This window comes from Telmatherina bonti (assembly GCF_933228915.1).
Source record: "Telmatherina bonti genome assembly, chromosome: 15".
NCBI lineage: Eukaryota > Metazoa > Chordata > Actinopteri > Atheriniformes > Telmatherinidae > Telmatherina > Telmatherina bonti.
The window spans coordinates 5,246,977-5,265,685 of NC_136613.1; the positions used below are offsets into that span (position 1 = coordinate 5,246,977).

General features: G+C 44.5%; 1 protein-coding gene across 1 annotated transcript in view; it reads right to left on the reverse strand.

Annotated features, from left to right (window-relative positions):
- dgkg (diacylglycerol kinase, gamma) overlaps positions 1 to 18,709 on the reverse strand; it is a gene marked incomplete at its 3' end in the record, with an annotated part of 148,202 nt that overhangs the window by 71,333 nt on the left and 58,160 nt on the right. The window contains exons 18-20 of the mRNA XM_079254506.1: positions 14,576 to 14,661; positions 12,613 to 12,702; positions 7,858 to 8,018 (exon numbers count right to left, since the gene is read on the reverse strand). Coding sequence (XP_079110632.1) covers positions 7,858 to 8,018; positions 12,613 to 12,702; positions 14,576 to 14,661 — 337 coding nt within the window. The remainder of the gene's footprint in view (positions 1 to 7,857; positions 8,019 to 12,612; positions 12,703 to 14,575; positions 14,662 to 18,709) is intronic.

Here is an 18,709-nt window from a genome sequence, read left to right on the forward strand (position 1 = left end):
GTCAGCTTCTGAGCCATTGCCTTCCTGGATCCTGGACGATCAAACAAAAACTGCAAAGCTTCTCAGTAAAACGGTTTTACGAGACTTTGGAGTGTTTTTGTTTTGTAAGAGGCTGCAGTGACGTCCAGAGTGAACATCTAACACCCTCCTGTCGGGTTGGAGCAGCAGCCAGCGACTTATATGTCCATCAGAGGAGCCACATGACAGTCTACACCCCGCTGCATGAAGGCAGTCAGGGAACGCTGTAGGAACTGGCCATTAAGCACTGGGAAGCATCTCGCGTTGCACGCTGTGCACGCAGCCATGTGCACATGCACACACATTAACACCCGCCATGCACTGCAGAGGGATCAGCTTCCTCACTGAAACACGATGTGTCATCTTTAATAGCTGCTGATGTGCTGCAATTTCCTCCCATCACATTCTTTCCAGGCTGTAGGTCAAGCGAAGGCGCTTGAGGAGGTGGCGCTGACCTGCACCCGCTTTCAGATGCTTGGCTTGACGGCACTGTTCGCCGATGGCGTTGTCATGACTTCACCAGGCAGCATGGATGAAAGCAAACATCTTACATTGTTGAGCCTGATGGACGAGATGAGGCAGTTGCATGTCAGCTGACCGCACACGTTCCCTTTGTGTTGCTGTTTACTGTGTCAGGTGACAGATCGGCTTGGACCACTAAAAACGGGCTAAAAAAACAACCATAGACTGCATATTAAAAAATGGGCGGAGCCTCCGTGACATCATCCGTAGGTTTCTGAAGAGCTGAATTGAAGCTCGGTGGGCGGTTCCTACCATCACCATGTTGGCAGAAGCATGCGTGTCGTCTCACCCGGAAAATACAAATATGGGCAAAGAGGTGGAGCTGAGAGGGGGGCTGTGAGCGTCATGGTGGATGATTGACATCGAGCGAACTCCAAGCTTTCTGTAGCTAAGAGCTAACCGAGCTAACCTGGAAACAGCAGGGGCTAACCAGCTAACGGAGGTAAGCGGGCTAAAGCTAAGTCACGTTGTTAACCAGCTAAAAACCGCAGTTGTTCTACGTTCTTCTGACTTGAAGCCAGAGATAGGTCCCTGTCAATCAAAAGGACACGCCCATAAATATGCCGAATTTCAAGATTAAATTACTTTTAAACAGGCGAGTTAGAAAAACATTCACTCCCCCCCACAGTTGTCATGAAGGTAAACCTGACCTATTAAACCTAAAATGTTTTTGTACCAGGCTGTAAACATGTTTATTCCTGCTGTAAACATGTTTATTTCTGCTGTAAACATGTTTATTTCTGCTGTAACCATGTTTATTCCTGCTGTAAACATGTTTATTTCTGCTGTAAACATGTTTATTCCTGCTGTAAACATGTTTATTTCTGCTGTAAACATGTTTATTCCTGCTGTAAACATGTTTATTTCTGCTGTAAACATGTTTATTCCTGCTGTAAACATGTTTATTTCTGCTGTAAACATGTTTATTTCTGCTGTAAACATGTTTATTTCTGCTGTAAACATGTTTATTCCTGCTGTAAACATGTTTATTTCTGCTGTAAACATGTTTATTCCTGCTGTAAACATGTTTATTTCTGCTGTAAACATGTTTATTTCTGCTGTAACCATGTTTATTCCTGCTGTAAACATGTTTATTTCTGCTGTAAACATGTTTATTCCTGCTGTAAACATGTTTATTTCTGCTGTAAACATGTTTATTCCTGCTGTAAACATGTTTATTCCTGCTGTAAACATGTTTATTTCTGCTGTAAACATGTTTATTTCTGCTGTAACCATGTTTATTCCTGCTGTAAACATGTTTATTTCTGCTGTAAACATGTTTATTTCTGCTGTAAACATGTTTATTTCTGCTGTAAACATGTTTATTTCTGCTGTAAACATGTTTATTTCTGCTGTAAACATGTTTATTCCTGCTGTAAACATGTTTATTTCTGCTGTAAACATGTTTATTCCTGCTGTAAACATGTTTATTTCTGCTGTAAACATGTTTATTTCTGCTGTAACCATGTTTATTCCTGCTGTAAACATGTTTATTTCTGCTGTAAACATGTTTATTCCTGCTGTAAACATGTTTATTTCTGCTGTAAACATGTTTATTCCTGCTGTAAACATGTTTATTCCTGCTGTAAACATGTTTATTTCTGCTGTAAACATGTTTATTTCTGCTGTAACCATGTTTATTCCTGCTGTAAACATGTTTATTTCTGCTGTAAACATGTTTATTTCTGCTGTAAACATGTTTATTCCTGCTGTAAACATGTTTATTTCTGCTGTAAACATGTTTATTCCTGCTGTAAACATGTTTATTTCTGCTGTAAACATGTTTATTTCTGCTGTAACCATGTTTATTCCTGCTGTAAACATGTTTATTTCTGCTGTAAACATGTTTATTTCTGCTGTAACCATGTTTATTCCTGCTGTAAACATGTTTATTTCTGCTGTAAACATGTTTATTCCTGCTGTAAACATGTTTATTTCTGCTGTAAACATCTGTGTCTTTCATCTGTGTCCATCTTCAAGCCTAAAGCGGCCTTCAGTCCTAAACCAGGGGTCCTTTCACTGACTATGTGAATGTAGAGCGTATTTCTGCATGGAAGGATTTATTTCCATTCACTGCCAACAATCCTGACACACCCACATGCAGTATATCTAACGAGAAACTAGCAAATAACTGAAAAGAGACATTTCCAGACCAACCCAGCAGAAACAGAAACTAATGAACGTCTTAGATCCCTGTTCTAAACGGAACCCATCCCAACTTCTTCTGCAATGTGTCTAAATGCGTCATTATCAGACCTGAAGAGAGAAAACGTCAACAATATCTTCTGGATTAAACACATTTTACAGCAAATGGAAGAATCTTTTCACATGAACATTTTCCAAACAGTCCCAAACTTTTAGGACTTGGAGTTTCACTTGATATAAAATATTCCAGGGATCAAATCGCAGAACAAACCTCCAGATTTACAGTTCAGTGTCTGAGCCGAACCAACCACATGCTCCACACTGTGTCATCCACAGTTAAGTCAGCGAGATAAAGGACGGCTGACTGCGGAAGCTTTCAGATTCGGCCTTGCCAGCCTCCCGTCGCCATAGCAACCAAACCCCGAGCATCAAGGTCTGTGACGGGACGGCAGGAAATGCAGACCTTGTATGGGTAGCGAACCAGATTTGAGGTCCTAGTAATGGTAACATGGCTGGTGTGAGTCAGAGTCAGGTTTGCTCAGGTGTCGTGTGCACACATATCAGGCCATCTGTCGCCGAGGCTCCTGGAGGCTCGGCGATCTGTTGCTGTGTGCACATAACCTTTACATTTCCACTTCAGTAGCATGAAATCATTCTACGGCCCTCATCCTTTCCTTCCTCCTGAAATGTTGCATCTCTGTAAAAGCAGCAGAATAAACCAGACTGGAAACTCTCTGAGGATCATTTCAGGACAACAGGAAGGTTTAATGTGCCGAGGAATGTGCTGTTTGAGGCTGGAGCTCGGTCATAAACCGAACCTACCACGCTCATGACATCATTGTCTCATCTGTGAAAGGCAGCGCAACTTTCTGACCTTAAAACTGTGCATCCTGACCTGTCTGATGCTGCAATGCATCTTCGCAGCCAAGTTTCGCTTTACGCACCGCCTCATATGCCAGCAAGCAAGCAGAAACACACCAGTCATTTTAATCGTGCAAACAAACACCAGAAGACTTTATCAGAGGAAAAGAAAGAGGTAACGGCCGACTTTTACTGGCGGGAGAGATCTCAGAGTGCAGGTAGGGTGCAAGATGGATGCTGGATTAGCCTTTGGTAGGTGCTGCATTGCTGAGAAAAGCTGCCGCAGACGGAGGCTGAAACCGTTTGGTTGGTTCAGATGCTTGAGGGGGAAACAAACCGTCATGTTGCAGCCGATTATTGGAGGAGGAAAGTTCAGATAAGTCTGCTGCTAAACGACTTCACCGCCGTTCACAAAGAAAATCTTCCATCTGATGCTTCAACATAATCGTGTGGAGATGTGAAGAAAAAGCAGCAACTCTGGACACGTTTCATGTAACCTGCAGAACAGAGTAAAAGTTCGGAGGAACAACTCAACTCAACTTTATTTATAAAGCCCTTTAAAACAAGCAGAGGTGAAACAAAGTGATGGACACAATCGACCAAAATAAAACAGTTTAAATGCAAATAAATAACACAATAAAACAACAAGTCATACAAGGAATACATAATTAAAACAATAAAACAAACTGAATAAATAGTAAGTAAAACTAATAATAAAATAAGCTAAAGCACACTGACTGGAAACTGTCTTACGTTGGGTTAAAGGCCAAGGAATAAAAATATGTTTTTACTTTTTACAGCTTTTACACAAAGCCTTCTCAGACCATTTCTCCCCCCCCCCCCTCCGGCCAGTGAAACAAAAAAAAAAAAGAGTCAACACGACCTTGTTTTTCAAGCTGACCTGAGGAGGAGTGTGGTGGTGGAGGAGCTCAGAGAGGTAAGGAGGGGCCAGACCGTTTAAAGATATAAAAAAAAAACAAATAAAAGAATCTTAAAATGAATTCTATTTGGCACGGGCAGTCAGGATGGGTGTTATGTGCTCTCTCCTACATACTGTAGTACAGTCCATAACTGTCCTTTAGTCTCGTCCTTCGACTTCGGTCGTCTACGTGGAGCGGTACTGACGGCAGTGTGAAAACACACACAAAGCGTCTGGACGATGTATAACGCCAACACAGTTCAGAGGGCGTCCATGCCGTTGGAAACAAAGGTCGACATGTGACCTCATGGTATTTTCTGTCGCAGACGTTTTAACACCTGAAACCTGGTTTTATATGTCCACATGCAGACGGAGGAATCACACATCTTCACAGGTTTAAAGAATCCTTTTTGGTTGCAGAAATCTGCGTTTCCGTGTGGACGACAGGCCAAACCGGAGAAAAATATCCCTGTTGTGTATACCCTGCAACGTGTGGACGAGGCCTCTGATTGGTCCATTCCGCCTCAGTTTGAAAAATAAAACTCTCAAAATTGCTGGATGTGGCTTTGTTGATGTGAACGTTCCCGCTGACTTAACATTGTATAGAAAACATTGCTGTGAGAATTCAGACGAAACATTTGGACGAGGTGTGTAGAGGAGTTGGAAGAGAGGCAGATGAAGTGAAGCAGACATCATGCATGGTCCGTACTGCACAAGCCGTTTGGGGAAGTCTATGATCTGGTGTTGCTTCAGTCGCTCAGGTCGAGATTCAGGTTCAGGCAGCAACATTGGGTCTCCAAAGAGCAAGGTCAGCTGATCTGAATATACCCAATTAGCAGGTTTTTCCATCTTCCCTGACGGCACGGGCATTTTCCAAGATGACAGTATCAGGATTGATGGGATCGGACTGTGGAAGAGCGGTTCTGGGAACTGGAGTTCTCACACATAGATTGGCCACCGCTGAGTCCAGACCTGATCCCCATGAAGATGCTTTGGGATGAGCTGGAGGTCGGACTCTTCCACCATCAATACAAGATCTTGGTGACGTTGTGACATCACAGAAGCTTATTGGAACGACGACACAGGGAATGCGGCTGGAACCAAAGTTAAAGGCGATCCAGCAAACATCAACGTGTGCGACTTTCTGTTTTCAGCAGGTGAAGTACCAAACTGCATATTAATAACACACAACTTGCTGTTTAATGCCTGTAACTTTTTATGCTATCACGCTGCAAGATAAAGAGGAAAACTAACGATATGAGCTGAGGAGAGTGTGTGTCCACGTTGATGCAGGTATCAGCGGGGGCTGGGTTGTGTAAGATCACTGTGGTGCATCGTCTCCCTGCCAAAACCCGCCCTCAGTCGTCGATCTGTGCACATATGTCCTCCTCACTCTTCCTTTTATTTATAGTCATAGGATTCACTGCGTTTTCAGAGAGCGCTGAAGAGAGTGGAATTAACCTGAAACCTTAACTTCAATCCACAGCAGAGCAAAGATGAGCTCAAAGTTCTGTTGGTTAAAAATCCAGGACAGCTGCTGCAGTTTCTCTGACCGATGTGAAACACCGAGGCCGAACCATCAGAGCAGCGCTGAGATAACTTCACGACAACGCTGTTTGTCACCTCCGGATGAATGTCCCTGAAGCCCTGATGAAGCAACTCCATCTGGACCATATAAAAAGGTTGCTAAGCAACTGTCACCTGGCAGCAGGCTTTTCTCCCTCCAATTAAAAGACCAAACCTGCCCAAGAGGAGCCAGAATCTGCTAATTGTGTGTCAGCACAAATGAGATAATATTTCTCATCGTGTTATTAAAGCAGCTGTTGAGTCTCTGCAGCTCCAATGTTTCATCATCTAATGACACAAATGTTCTCTATGTCTCTATGTTGCATCTGCTACATCTATCTTTAACTGCAGGAACTTTTCCCAGACGTTTTAGAGCCTTTCAGGACTTTTAGTTGCAATAAGCTTTAAAGTACTGTCGTTGAAATGAAAATGGGAGTGGAATTAAATTTAAATATGAATCAGGAATAAAGAAACACCCAGCATGACATTTTCTCTCACAAAGACATGTAAAAACATTGAGTAATGTGCAGCTAACATGGGGAGTAGCGGTGAGCCGAGTCACTAATCGATTCATTGCAAAGTGAACCATGAGGATGGACGTCCATGTCCGACTTTCTCTCTCTGCTGCCGCCAAACCAGCAGAACTTCAGGTGCTGCTTCTAGCCAATGCAAACACACACTTTCTGCAGATTCCAGGGAAACATTTTGACAATATGAAAAACATATTGGGCATGTGTTGGATTTGTTTACAATCTGATATAATTAAACAACATCCATCCATCCATCCATCCATCCATCCATCCATCCATCCATCCATCCATCCATCCATCCATCCATCTTCTGCTGCTTATCCGGGGTCAGGTCGCGGGGGCAGCAGCCTAAGCAGGGAAGCCCAGACTTCCCTCTCCCCAGCAACATTTGCCAACTCTGCGGGGGGGATCCCGAGGCGTTCCCAGGCCAGCCGAGAGATATAATCCCTCCAGCGAGTCCTGGGTCTTCCCCGGGGTCTCCTCCCAGAGGGACGTGCCTGGAACACCTCACCAGGGAGGTCCAGGAGGCATCCTGACCAGATGCCCGAGCCACCTCAACTGGTTCCTCTCAATGCGAAGGAGCAGCGGCTCTACTCTGATCTCCTCCCGGATGACCAAGCTCCTCACCCTTAGAGATAGGGTGAGGAGCTCGGTCATCCTGCGGAGGAAACTCATTTCAGCCGCCTGTATACGAGATCTCGTTATTTCGGTCACGAAAGGCCCAATAGGACTCCTTCTTCAGCTTGACGGCATCCCTGCTGGTGTCCACCAACGAGTCCTGGGATTACCGCCACGACAGGCACCAACAACCTTACAGCCACAGCTCCGGCTGGCCGCCTCAACAATAGAGGCATGGAACACAGCCCATTCAGACTCAATGTCCCCCGCCTCACTCTGGACATGGTTGAAGCTCTGCTAGAGGTGGGAGTTCAAGCTCGCTCTGACGGGGGACTCTGCCAGGCGTTTCATAAATAAACAACAGTGGAGATAATATGAAACCATAATAGAGTTTCCAAGTATAGAAATGAATGGAAACAATAATGAAATCAAAGCATCCTGAATGGCAACTGATTTGAATTGTGACGTGTTGAAGATAGCTGTTTTTCTGAATATTTTACATTCACTCATCACGGCTTTGTTTCAGTTTAATCATCCAGTCAAGATGAAGATGGAGACGTTTGTGTTTCCCGACTTTCTCTGATTGATTCCAGCTCTGGATATTTCTTATTTCTTTCTGCAACCGTTTAAAGTGTGAAATAGGAGGCTAAGCCCGACTGCTGCACATCTTCCTCTTACCACTCCGATGGAGAAGTAGTTGTTGACGATGCTGTAGGGTACGGGGTCACCCTTCTCCTCCTTGTCATCAGGGATGATATCGATGTTCCAGCGATCCAGCACCACCTCTGTGCTGTGTTCAATGTCCCGGAGGACTTTCAACAAGCTGCCTCCCTCATAGCCTGAAGGAAATGGAAGTACAGGCATATACGTATCAGGTCTGTGTTTCCAGCCTCCAGTGGCCAGTCAGGAAGCAGCTGCCATGGTCGACTTAACTCAACCATCCACTCATTCATCCATCCATTCATCCAACCAATATCCATCATTCAACTGCCATAATCCATCCATCCAAACATCATCCATCCATCCATCCAACCAATATCAATCATCCAACCGCAATCATCTATACATCCATCCATTCATCCATCCAACTAATATCCATCATCCAACCGCCATAATCCATCCATCCAAACATCATCCATCCATCCATCCAACCAATATCAATCATCCAACCGCAATCATCTATACATCCATCCATTCATCCATCCAACTAATATCCATCATTCAACTGCCATAATCCATCCATCCAAACATCATCCATCCATCCATCCAACCAATATCAATCATCCAACCGCAATCATCTATACATCCATCCATTCATCCATCCAACTAATATCCATCATCCAACCGCCATAATCCATCCATCCAAACATCATCCATCCATCCATCCAACCAATATCAATCATCCAACCGCAATCATCTATACATCCATCCATTCATCCATCCAACTAATATCCATCATCCAACCGCCATAATCCAACCCTCCATTCATCCATCATCCATCCAGCTATCATCCTGCCTATCCAGCCATCCATCCATTATCCAATCATCATCCATCCATCCATCATACATTCAATCATCCATCCATCCAACCGCCATCCAAACTTCATCCATCCAACCATCATCCATCCATCATTTAACCAACTATCCACACATTCATCCATCCATCCAACCATCATCCATCCATCCATTATCCATCATCATGTTACTTTTTCATAGTACTATTTTCCATTAATAAGTGTAAACAACCTCATTTCAATGTTTAGTTTAATTCTTTATCCTGTTTTTAATGTTTGATTTAACTTATTTTGTTTATTTGTTCATCTGTATGAGTTTCAATAAAATTGTAAAAATATATTATTGCACACTGTAATAAGTATAAACTGTTCCAAGTATTGATATCAAAGATACTGGTAAAGTGCTTGGATCGCAGGATTGAAGGAAAAGTTCCTTCTGAACGTTTGTGTGAAGCAGAAAGAATCTGAGTCAAAGCGTTTGAGCATTGGGAGCGATTTGTAAAAGACTTCCCTTCAGCACGTGCATGGCTCGTTCCTTCAGGTTATTTTCCACCTCTGTCCCTGCGTCAGCACCAACCAGCAGTTGTTTGGCTGCAGGCTTCGTTTTAATTTCACGCCATGACGGCAGATTCAGGAAATGAAAAACAGGAAAAGGAAAGAGGGAGCTCTTACGCACATAATTAAAAAAATTTAATATGCAAAGCTCTGGTGCTGGAAATCCTTTGCCAACCATCGAGTGTTTGCAGAATTTGTGCCAGTAATCAGAGCAGATGTTTATGCCTGCTGGCTGGTTGATACCTGGAGAAGCAGCAGAGCACCTATTCAGAGTTATGAAGGATATTCAGTTGAAAAGATGTCTGGTCCATTGAGGTCACATTAATCAACGTTGGAATTTTGTGTCTGGTTTTGTTTACTTTATCTAAATAATTAAATAAATTATTATTTATCTTTATTACCTCTTAAGTATTATTTACAGATTTATTATTTATCTATTGAATGTTATTAATTAATTCAACATTTGAGTTAGTTTTTTTCTAGTCTTATTTTTTATTCCAGATTTTTTTAATTTTTAAAAACTTTAGTTTTATGATAAGAACTAAACACACGTTAATGGAAGTGGTGAACTCTTTAATGAATTAGTGATTTAAAAAGTTTCTATCTTAGTTCTACAGTCTTTCTGTATTTTTTATATTTTTTTTACTTATCTATCTTATAATAATGTTGATAAAATCTAAAGAAGATTTTATGTAGATAAAAAACTATCCAGGTTCTGCTCATTGCTCTTATAGTTACGGATAGTCTAGCCAACCTTTACTTATGCAGCAATGGGGATGTTACCTGATGCACTGAGATGTACCTCGCTCTATTAGTCTAATATATTAATGTATAAATATATGCCAATATTGCCATCTCTAACTTATTTCTCCTTTTTTCCGCAGGTCTTCCCGGTTACCCCTCCCTGAGCCGTCACCTTATCGTGGTGGAAGGGTTTGTGCGTCCCAAAGACCCTAGCAGCTATGTTGTCGGGGGCTTTATGCCCCTGGTAGGGTCACCCATGGCAAACAGGTGTCTAGGGGAGGGACCAGACCAAGCACGGCTCATTGGTCCTTATGACGACGACCAACCTGAGCATAATGTTCCCTTGCCCGGACGCAGGTTACAGGGACCCCCATCTGGAGCCAGGCCTGGAGGTGGGATACGAGAGTGAGCGTCTGGTGGCCAGGCCTTCGCCCATGGGGCCCGGTCGGGCTTAGCTCGAAAGGGTTACATGGGCCCCACCTCTCGTGGTCTCAACATCTGCGGGAGGAGACGTAGGGGTCGGGTGCAATGTGAGCTGGGCGGCAGCAGGGGGCGAGGACCCTGGTGGTCTGATCCCCAGCTGCAGAATCTGGCTCTAGGGACGTGGAACGTCACCTCTCTGATGGGGAAGGAGCCTGAGCTTGTGCACGAGGTTGAGTGGTTCCGGCTATACCCTCTTTGGGGTCCTGGAGGGGGCACGGGAGTTTGCCCAACCAGTCTACATGTGCTTTGTGGACATGCAGAAGGCGTTCGACCGTGTCCCCCGGGGGCTCCTGTGGGGGGTACTCCGGGAGTATGGGGTACCGGACCCCCTTATGCGAGCTGTCCGGTCCCTGTACGACAGGTGTCAGAGCTTGGTCCACATTGCCGGTAGTAAGTCGGATCCGTTTCCGGTGAGGGTTGGACTCCGCCAAGGCTGCCCTTTATCACCGATTCTGTTCATAACTTATATGGACAGAATTTCTAGGTGCAGCCGAGGTGTTGAGGTGATCCGGCTTGGTGGCCTCAGGATTGGGTCCCTGCTTTTTGCGGATGACGTGGTCCTGTTGGCTTCATCTGGTCGTGATCTCCAGCTCTCACTTGAGTGATTCGCGACCGAGTGTGAAGCGGCTGGGATGAGAATCAGCACCTCCAAATCTGAGACCATGGTCCTCAGCCGGAATAGGGTGGATTGCCCTCTCCGGGTCGGGAGTGAGGTCCTGCCTCAAGTGGAGGAGTTTAAATATCTCGGGGTCTTGTTCATGAGTGAGGGAAGGATGGAGCGTGAGATCGACAGACGGATCGGTGCGGCGTCTGCAGTAATGCGGACTCTGCGCCGGTCTGTCGTGGTGAAGAAGGAGCTGAGCCAGAAGGCGAAGCTCTCCATTTACCAGTCGATCTACGTTCCTACCCTCACCTATGGTCATGAGCTGTGGGTCGTGACCGAAAGAAGGAGATCTCGTATACAAGCGGCTGAAATGGGTTTCCTCCGCAGGGTGGCCGGGCTCTCCCTTAGAGATAGGGTGAGGAGCTCGGTCATCCGGGAGGAGAACAGAGTAGAGCTACTCCGCATCGAGAGGAACCAGTTGAGGTGGCTCGGGCATCTGGTCAGGATGCCTCCTGGACCTCCCTGGTGAGGTGTTCCAGGCACGTCCCTCTGGGAGGAGACCCCGGGGAAGACCCAGGACACGCTGGAGGGATTATATCTCTCGGCTGGCCTGGGAACGCCTTGGGATCCCCCCGCAGAGTTGGCAAATGTGACTGGGGAGAGGGAAGTCTGGGCGTCCCTGCTTACACTGCTGCCCCCGTCACCCGACCCCGGATAAGCGGCATGAAGACAAGACAAGACGAGACGAGTCTTCCTGAATAAGTGCAGTTGCACATGTTGTTCTGTCTTTCCTGTCCTCTCCACCCCAACCAGTCGAGGCAGATGGCTGCCCTCCCTGAGCCGGGTTCTGCCGGAGGTTTTCCTCCTGTTAAAGGGGAGTTTTTTCCTTCCCACTGTCGCCTCGTGCAGCTCAGGATGGGGGATTGGATCAAAGTCATGACTCGATGCAATCAGTTGATTTCTATTATAGGATATGTATGAATTGGCTCAAAATGATGTTTATGTGAAGTGTCCTGTGACAACATTGTTGTAAAGTGGCGCTGTACAAATAAAGTTGAATTGAATTGAACTGAATTGAATAAAATATGGAGCCATACTTTTATCATTCATCTCAGAAGCCTTTTTATTTTCTTGTTGTGTCCTCTCTGAGGCAAACTTGGAAATGAATATCAGCATTTATAACACATTTCATACATATACACTCTGCAGTACGTTGCAGTTTGTCTGATGTCCACTGATGTCCAGTGAAGTGGTTAATCTGTAAATATATTGTTTCCACGATATATTTACAGAAAAAACGGGAAAAAAGCCACTCTGTAGTTTGTTTTTGGTAAAATGTGGTTTAAATAAGCAGATGAAGGCTAATAAAGTTAATCAAATCCACAGTAAAATTTGTTTTTTTGTCAGTTTTATTATCACAGCTTGTTTGTGCTGCCCCCCAGTGGCCGAAAGGACATATTACCCCTGTTGGTTTTTAAATGATTAAACATTTATCATGAATGGACAGAAAGCACACAGTGGTTGAAGCCTCACCTCCTCCCCAGCGTAAGCATCGCGCCAGGTCGTTCCCTGTGCCCAGGGGGAGGATGGCGACTGGGGGATGCCTGGCGAAGTTGGCCTTATCTGCAAAGACGAGGAAACTCCGATTATTCCAGTTTATGTTCATTTTACCAATCATTCTGATGGTTATGATGAACTCAGTCTGGTGTGGGTGGGGCCAGAGCAACCTGGGGCTCTACTGAAATCTGACTGGTTCCTGAGATGCCACCGTCCATCCAGGTTGTCGTACGTTACAAACTGACATTTTGATCGATTACAACCAAAGAGCTGTTGCGTTTTTATCGCAAAATGTTTAGATTAAATGGACATTTTCAACAACACATGAATGCATCGCTTTCATGCCGGCGTGTTCGGACCTGCAAGTCCAAACTCCTGCTTTTCCAGCTCAAAAAAGTCATTTCAGATTTCTTTTGGAAAAGCAAGAAAAATTTATCTTAAAACATCAAATTATAACCAGCAATAAAACAATTATCTGCTAATAAAATATTGATTGTATGTTTTATTGATAACAAATTACTGCTGGGCATACATTTTATGCCTTTTTTTAAAAAAAAAAAGACAGGGTTCCCTTGGAGCCCCTGACTCAGGAAAATCCTGGATGCACCACTGACTGACAGAAACATATATTTAGGTTAAAGTAAACTAGACGTGATCTGAGGAAATGTCTGTAAAGTTTGTGTGCTTTCAGGTAGTTTAATTGTTTTCCTTTGGGGGAAAAAAAGAAAAAAATTCTTGTTTTTCTCATCTTTGTTTCCTAAACCACATCGGAAAAGCAGATTATGAACCGTTATTTCTGACTTCAAAACGACGAGGAGCAACTACATCTTATGTTTTTTTATTTTTGCATCCAAGAGAAGTCACATGACCTGGAAGTTCTCGCTGCTGCATGTTCACAGTGCTGACTACACGTCACATCTACTGATCATCATGTTAAATACACACAAAATAATATATTTCCTTTCATGTGCGTTAAGAAAATTAAAACTAATTTAATGCTTTCGTTTCCATGTGAATGTGTAGGAACCCAGAGGCTGTCCAAGCGTGTCCAGCAGCCGCCTTAAATGACAGATTTACGTAAAATATCTACAAAAACTACAAGACTACAGTGTCTCTGAATGGACAAACCAGCTTTAAAACTGCAGTAGTGGCTCTGTTTGATGGGCGCTAAAGCCGCATTTTGAGTAAATAACGCCTTAAAAAGACCACAGAAGAAGACAGTACACATGTCCACCATGTTTAAAACAGATTAAACATCTTTTTGTTGAAAGATTTTTATCTGCTGGCAGCCATCCAGCTGTGCTTGGTATTTGAAGTCTTTGCTATTCCCATCTTCACCACTAGGTGTCAGTAATTCTTACACAACAGACCATTGTTAATGTTAACTTTGTTTCAATGGGAAACCTCTTCTTCTTTCAGATGTTTGAACAGGTTCCCTGAAGGGCAGGAGGACTCAGTTCACTGCTATGAGGGATGAGTCCTGCTTCAACAAGCTGGAATCAAATTATATGGATCTAACAGCCTATCAGGTTCTGCACAGCTGTGTTGGAGCAGGGATACAAGGAAAACCTGCTGGATAGCAGCCCTTGTAGGACAAGTTTGTCTGAGATTGAAAGAGCTGAATGACATCGATGCACTCATCCTTTTGTCATTTCTGTTCCGAGTACAAATCACAAACCAGATAAAGTTTTTTTCAGTTTTTTGTTTTTTGCTTTTTTGTCTAAAAAGACAAAAAACTTCCTGAAACAAAACCACAGATCTCTGAAGCGGCTGATCTGAGCAAAAGCCTTCAAGAGGAGACAGTCTGATGGGTTTTTATAACTGACTAAACAAAATGTTTGGTTAAAAACGTATAAAGTTGTGTGAAAATGAGCCTTTCAGACAGTTTGCAGGAACTGTCCTGATGTGTTTTTGCTGCGGACATTAGGAGTCGGAGTACCTATGCAGTCGAGGATCCAGCCAACAGTGCCGTCGCCTCCACAAGCGAGCACCCGGAAATCAGGGACATCGTGGAAAAAGTTGAGCCTAGGAGAGAAGATCCGGGAGATTTAAGCAAACCACCAGCAGGAAACAGCTTCTAGAAAGAGCTGCCGTCTGGAGGAAAACATTTCCACTCAGGCTGTCTTAATTCTAATGACAACAAGTGTAAAGGAAGCTATTTACAGCTGATTAATCCGTTGATTGTGTTTCATAAGGGACTCTCTAATCTCTGAATGATCTAATGAAGAGCGAGCTGAAAGGCTGCTGGGGAGGAAACAGAGGAAAGGTTGGAAGGGTGAGTGCCCTCTCCAGCTGCGCTCAGTCTGCTGCTTTCCCCTGAAACCGCGGTCACAGCGTGGGCATCGAGTGGGAACTGAGTGCATGCCCTTCAAAGGGACCTTTAATGTGTGTTGGGACAAAGCTGTGGACAGAAGCTTTCATCTCTTCCCGTCATTAGGACACTCAGTCCTCTCCGACCCACCTGGCCCTGCACAGTAACCTGCACCTCCTCCACATGTTTACACCCTACACAGAATATTTTCTCCCAAAAAGCCGGCAGAAATCACTAAAACCCGCATTTCTGCTGAACTGGGGAGAAAGTATTCAGCACTGCAGGCTGTGTTCCAGAAAGCTTCGATTACCAGAGCAGGAGACAAGCTAAACCAGTGGCTTTGGTCCTACGTTGAGACGGGTTGTGTAGAAGGAGAAACAGCTGATTGATCACGTGATCTGACGCGGATATGATAAAGACAAAAGAACCAATAGTTGTGGAAAACCAAGACAACAAAGTTAAAGTTCTAAATACAGAAAACTAAACCACAGAATCCAGAAAACACAAAGATAAGCCGAGCAGAACGAAGTGGCAGGGAACCAATCAGGAGTCATGCTCAACAGGAACACATCTGAGCTCGACTTCCTCATGTAGCCAGACCAGCTCTGACCAATCCGGTGCAGAAAGAGCATCTGAAGATTTGTGGAAACGTCTGGAACCAGGATGTTAACAACTCCTCTGGGCTTGATAGGTTGCTGGCAGAATACTGCATTCTTCTGGCATCTTCCAAAACTCCTGCAGATTTATAAACGCTCGGCACTTCATCACTGTTTTGATATCCTTTGGTGACAATTTGGACTGAACTACAGCTCTTAAGTTGCCCTCATTATCTTCCGTGACATCCATGTTAAAGTGCAGGTTAGAACTAAGCGGCACTCTCCGGTGGTTAAAACTGAAGCCTATGCAGAAGTGCATAAAACTGCAGTTCCCCCTTCATCCACTAGGGGCTCCAAAACAGAGCAAATCCCCATAGACTCCCATGTTAAAAAGACCAACTTCACAGCAGAAATAAACATGTTTACAGCAGAAATAAACATGTTTACAGCAGGAATAAACATGTTTACAGCAGAAATAAACATGTTTACAGCAGAAATAAACGTGTTTACAGCCTGGTACAAAAACATTTTAGGTTTAATAGGTCAGGTTTACCTTCATGACAACTGTGGGAGGAGTGAATTTTTTTCTAACTCGCCCGTTTAAAAGTAATTTAATCTTGAAATTCGGCATATTTAGGGGCGTGTCCTTTTGATTGACAGGTACCCAATCTCCCGCTTCAAGTCAGAAGAACGTAGAACAACGGCGGTTTTTAGCCGGTTAGCAACGTGACTTAGCTTTAGCCTGCTTACCTCCGTTAGCTGGTTAGCTCCTGTTATCTCCGGGTTAGCTCGGTTAGCTCTTAGCTACAGAAAGCTTGGAGTTCGCTCGATGTCAATCATCCACCATGACGCTCACAGCCCCCCTCTCAGCTCCACCTCTTTGCCCACATTTGTATTTTCTGGGATAGACGACACGCATGCCTCTGCCAAGATGGCGATGGTAGGAACCGCCCACCGAGCTTCAATTCAGCTCCTCAGAAACCTACGGGTGACGTCATGGAGGCTCCGTCCATCTTTTGATACACAGTCTATGGTTAGAACCTCTCAAAATCAATATGTAAAAAAATATTGTTGGAACTGATGTTGAATAAAAAAACACTTTTGAATAAACTGTTTTGGACTTCTAGAGTAGTTTCTGTTAGAATTTTACTTCGGTGTTGTGCCGTAAAAAGCATCCCTGCCATGAAAAGCACCCTATCGCAAGAAACGCAGTAACAGCATCTCGCCTGTAGTGTTTTCATTCTTTTCTACGTCTACAGGTGAGATACAGTTACTGTTCTGGCAGGAAATACTTGTTTTCAATATTTTCCATCTTTCTGTCTGAGACACTGGAATGCTAATTCATACCCAGTCATTTTACTGATCTGTTGTTGATCAACTTTATTAGTTGTCAAAAGCTCCAACAGTTGTTTTTCACCTGTACATTTCCAGCCTTTTGTTGCTCCCGTTTCATCTCCTTACAGATGTGTACTAGAGTCTCAAAGAGCCGAGCAGGAGGCAGAGCCTTTGGTTATCAGGCCCCTCTCTTATGGAATAAGCTCCCAGTTAGTGTTAGGGAAGCAGACACCCTCCCCACCTTTAAGACTAGGCTGAAGACTTATCTTTTTGATAAGTCCTATAGCTAGGGATGGTTAGCATCCCTTAGTTATGCTGCTATAGGTTTAGACTGCTGAGGGACATTTCCTGATACACTGAGCTTCTTTCTCTTTATCTCTCTCTTTTACCCCCCCCAATAACATTCATTCATTCATTCATTTTCTGAACCGCTTATTCCAATTCAGGGTCGCGGGGAAGCTGGAGCCTATCCCAGCTGGCTGTGGGCGACAGGCAGGGTACACCCTGGACAGCTCGCCAGTCCATCGCAGGGCCCCCCAATAACAGTGTTGCATCATTAACATGTATGTCTCCTGTCTCAGCAGGTCTCCCTGGCCGGGAGTAGCAGTTCCTGTTGTCTGTTGTCTTTCTGTCCTCTTCCCCCCACACAGCAGAGGCAGATGGCTGCCTGTCCTGAGCCGGGTTCTGCCGGAGGTTTCCTTCCTGTTAAAAGGGAGTTTTTTCCTTCCCACTGTCGCCAGTGTGCTTGCTCAGGATGGGAGATTGAGTTGGACTCAACTCAATCTGTTGGTTTCCTTATATAGGCTGTTATGAATTGGCCTTCATTATGTTTTCCCCTCTGTCTGTAAAGCGTCTTGAGATGGCATTGCCGTGATTTGACGCTATATAAATAAAGTTGGATTGAATTGTTGCTGCCACCAGGTTCTCAGTGAACTCATTAAGTGACAAGATGTCTCAGTTTCAGCATCTGATATGTTGATCATCTACTGGGAGGAAACATAGCTGGATGGGGTTGTTCTAACGTTTTGGGGGATTGGGGTATATTACTGAGTTGTTAATGGCTGCATTTTCAGGAAATTACCAAACTTTTTTTAACAAACAAATGCGTTTAACGCTCCCCACATCCAGCAGTGTGTAAGCCAGTGAGGAGACAACAGGTCGGAGCCGAGTCCTGCAGAGGGGCTGGCAGAGTTGGAGAGCATTCGTGGCTTTTGCCATGTGCTGAAATGAATAAGTGTCTTTATTCGTCTGAAGGAAGGCAGCCTGCCAACGCAGCAGGCGCACCAACAAAAAGACACAGCCCAGAAGAAAGGGACATTTTTTCCCGCCTGCAAGCAGACGCTGCAGTAACCTTAAACCATGTTTACCATTCCACATGATGACGCTGCTGGTGAGTTCAGCCTAATAAATCCTCCTCTAATGGATCTTTATAAAAGTTAACATTGCACAACTCCTACACAAGCTTCCTGTCATGTTTGTGTCGCCGCAGAGGCCAACAGCGAGCTCTGAAGGCCGAGCAGAGACACTAGACCAACACACACTCGCCGTGGAGCAGTGTGTGTTCAGCCAACACCCTTCTGTGTGTCAGTGTAGGATGTTAATGAAGCCCCCCTTCCCTCCCTAATCCTGGCTGTTTGTGCACGACGGCTTAGAGAAGCATGTGCCAGGTTTATGGACGGGATGAAATCATGTTTGTAACGACTGACATCACAATAAGATAAACTGCATTCCCTGAACAAATGAGGCACCTCTCACCTCGGAGCCTGTTGCTAGGGAACGCATGGCAACAGTTGGCGGCGGGTCAGCCCACTATGTGACAACAGACCTTCAT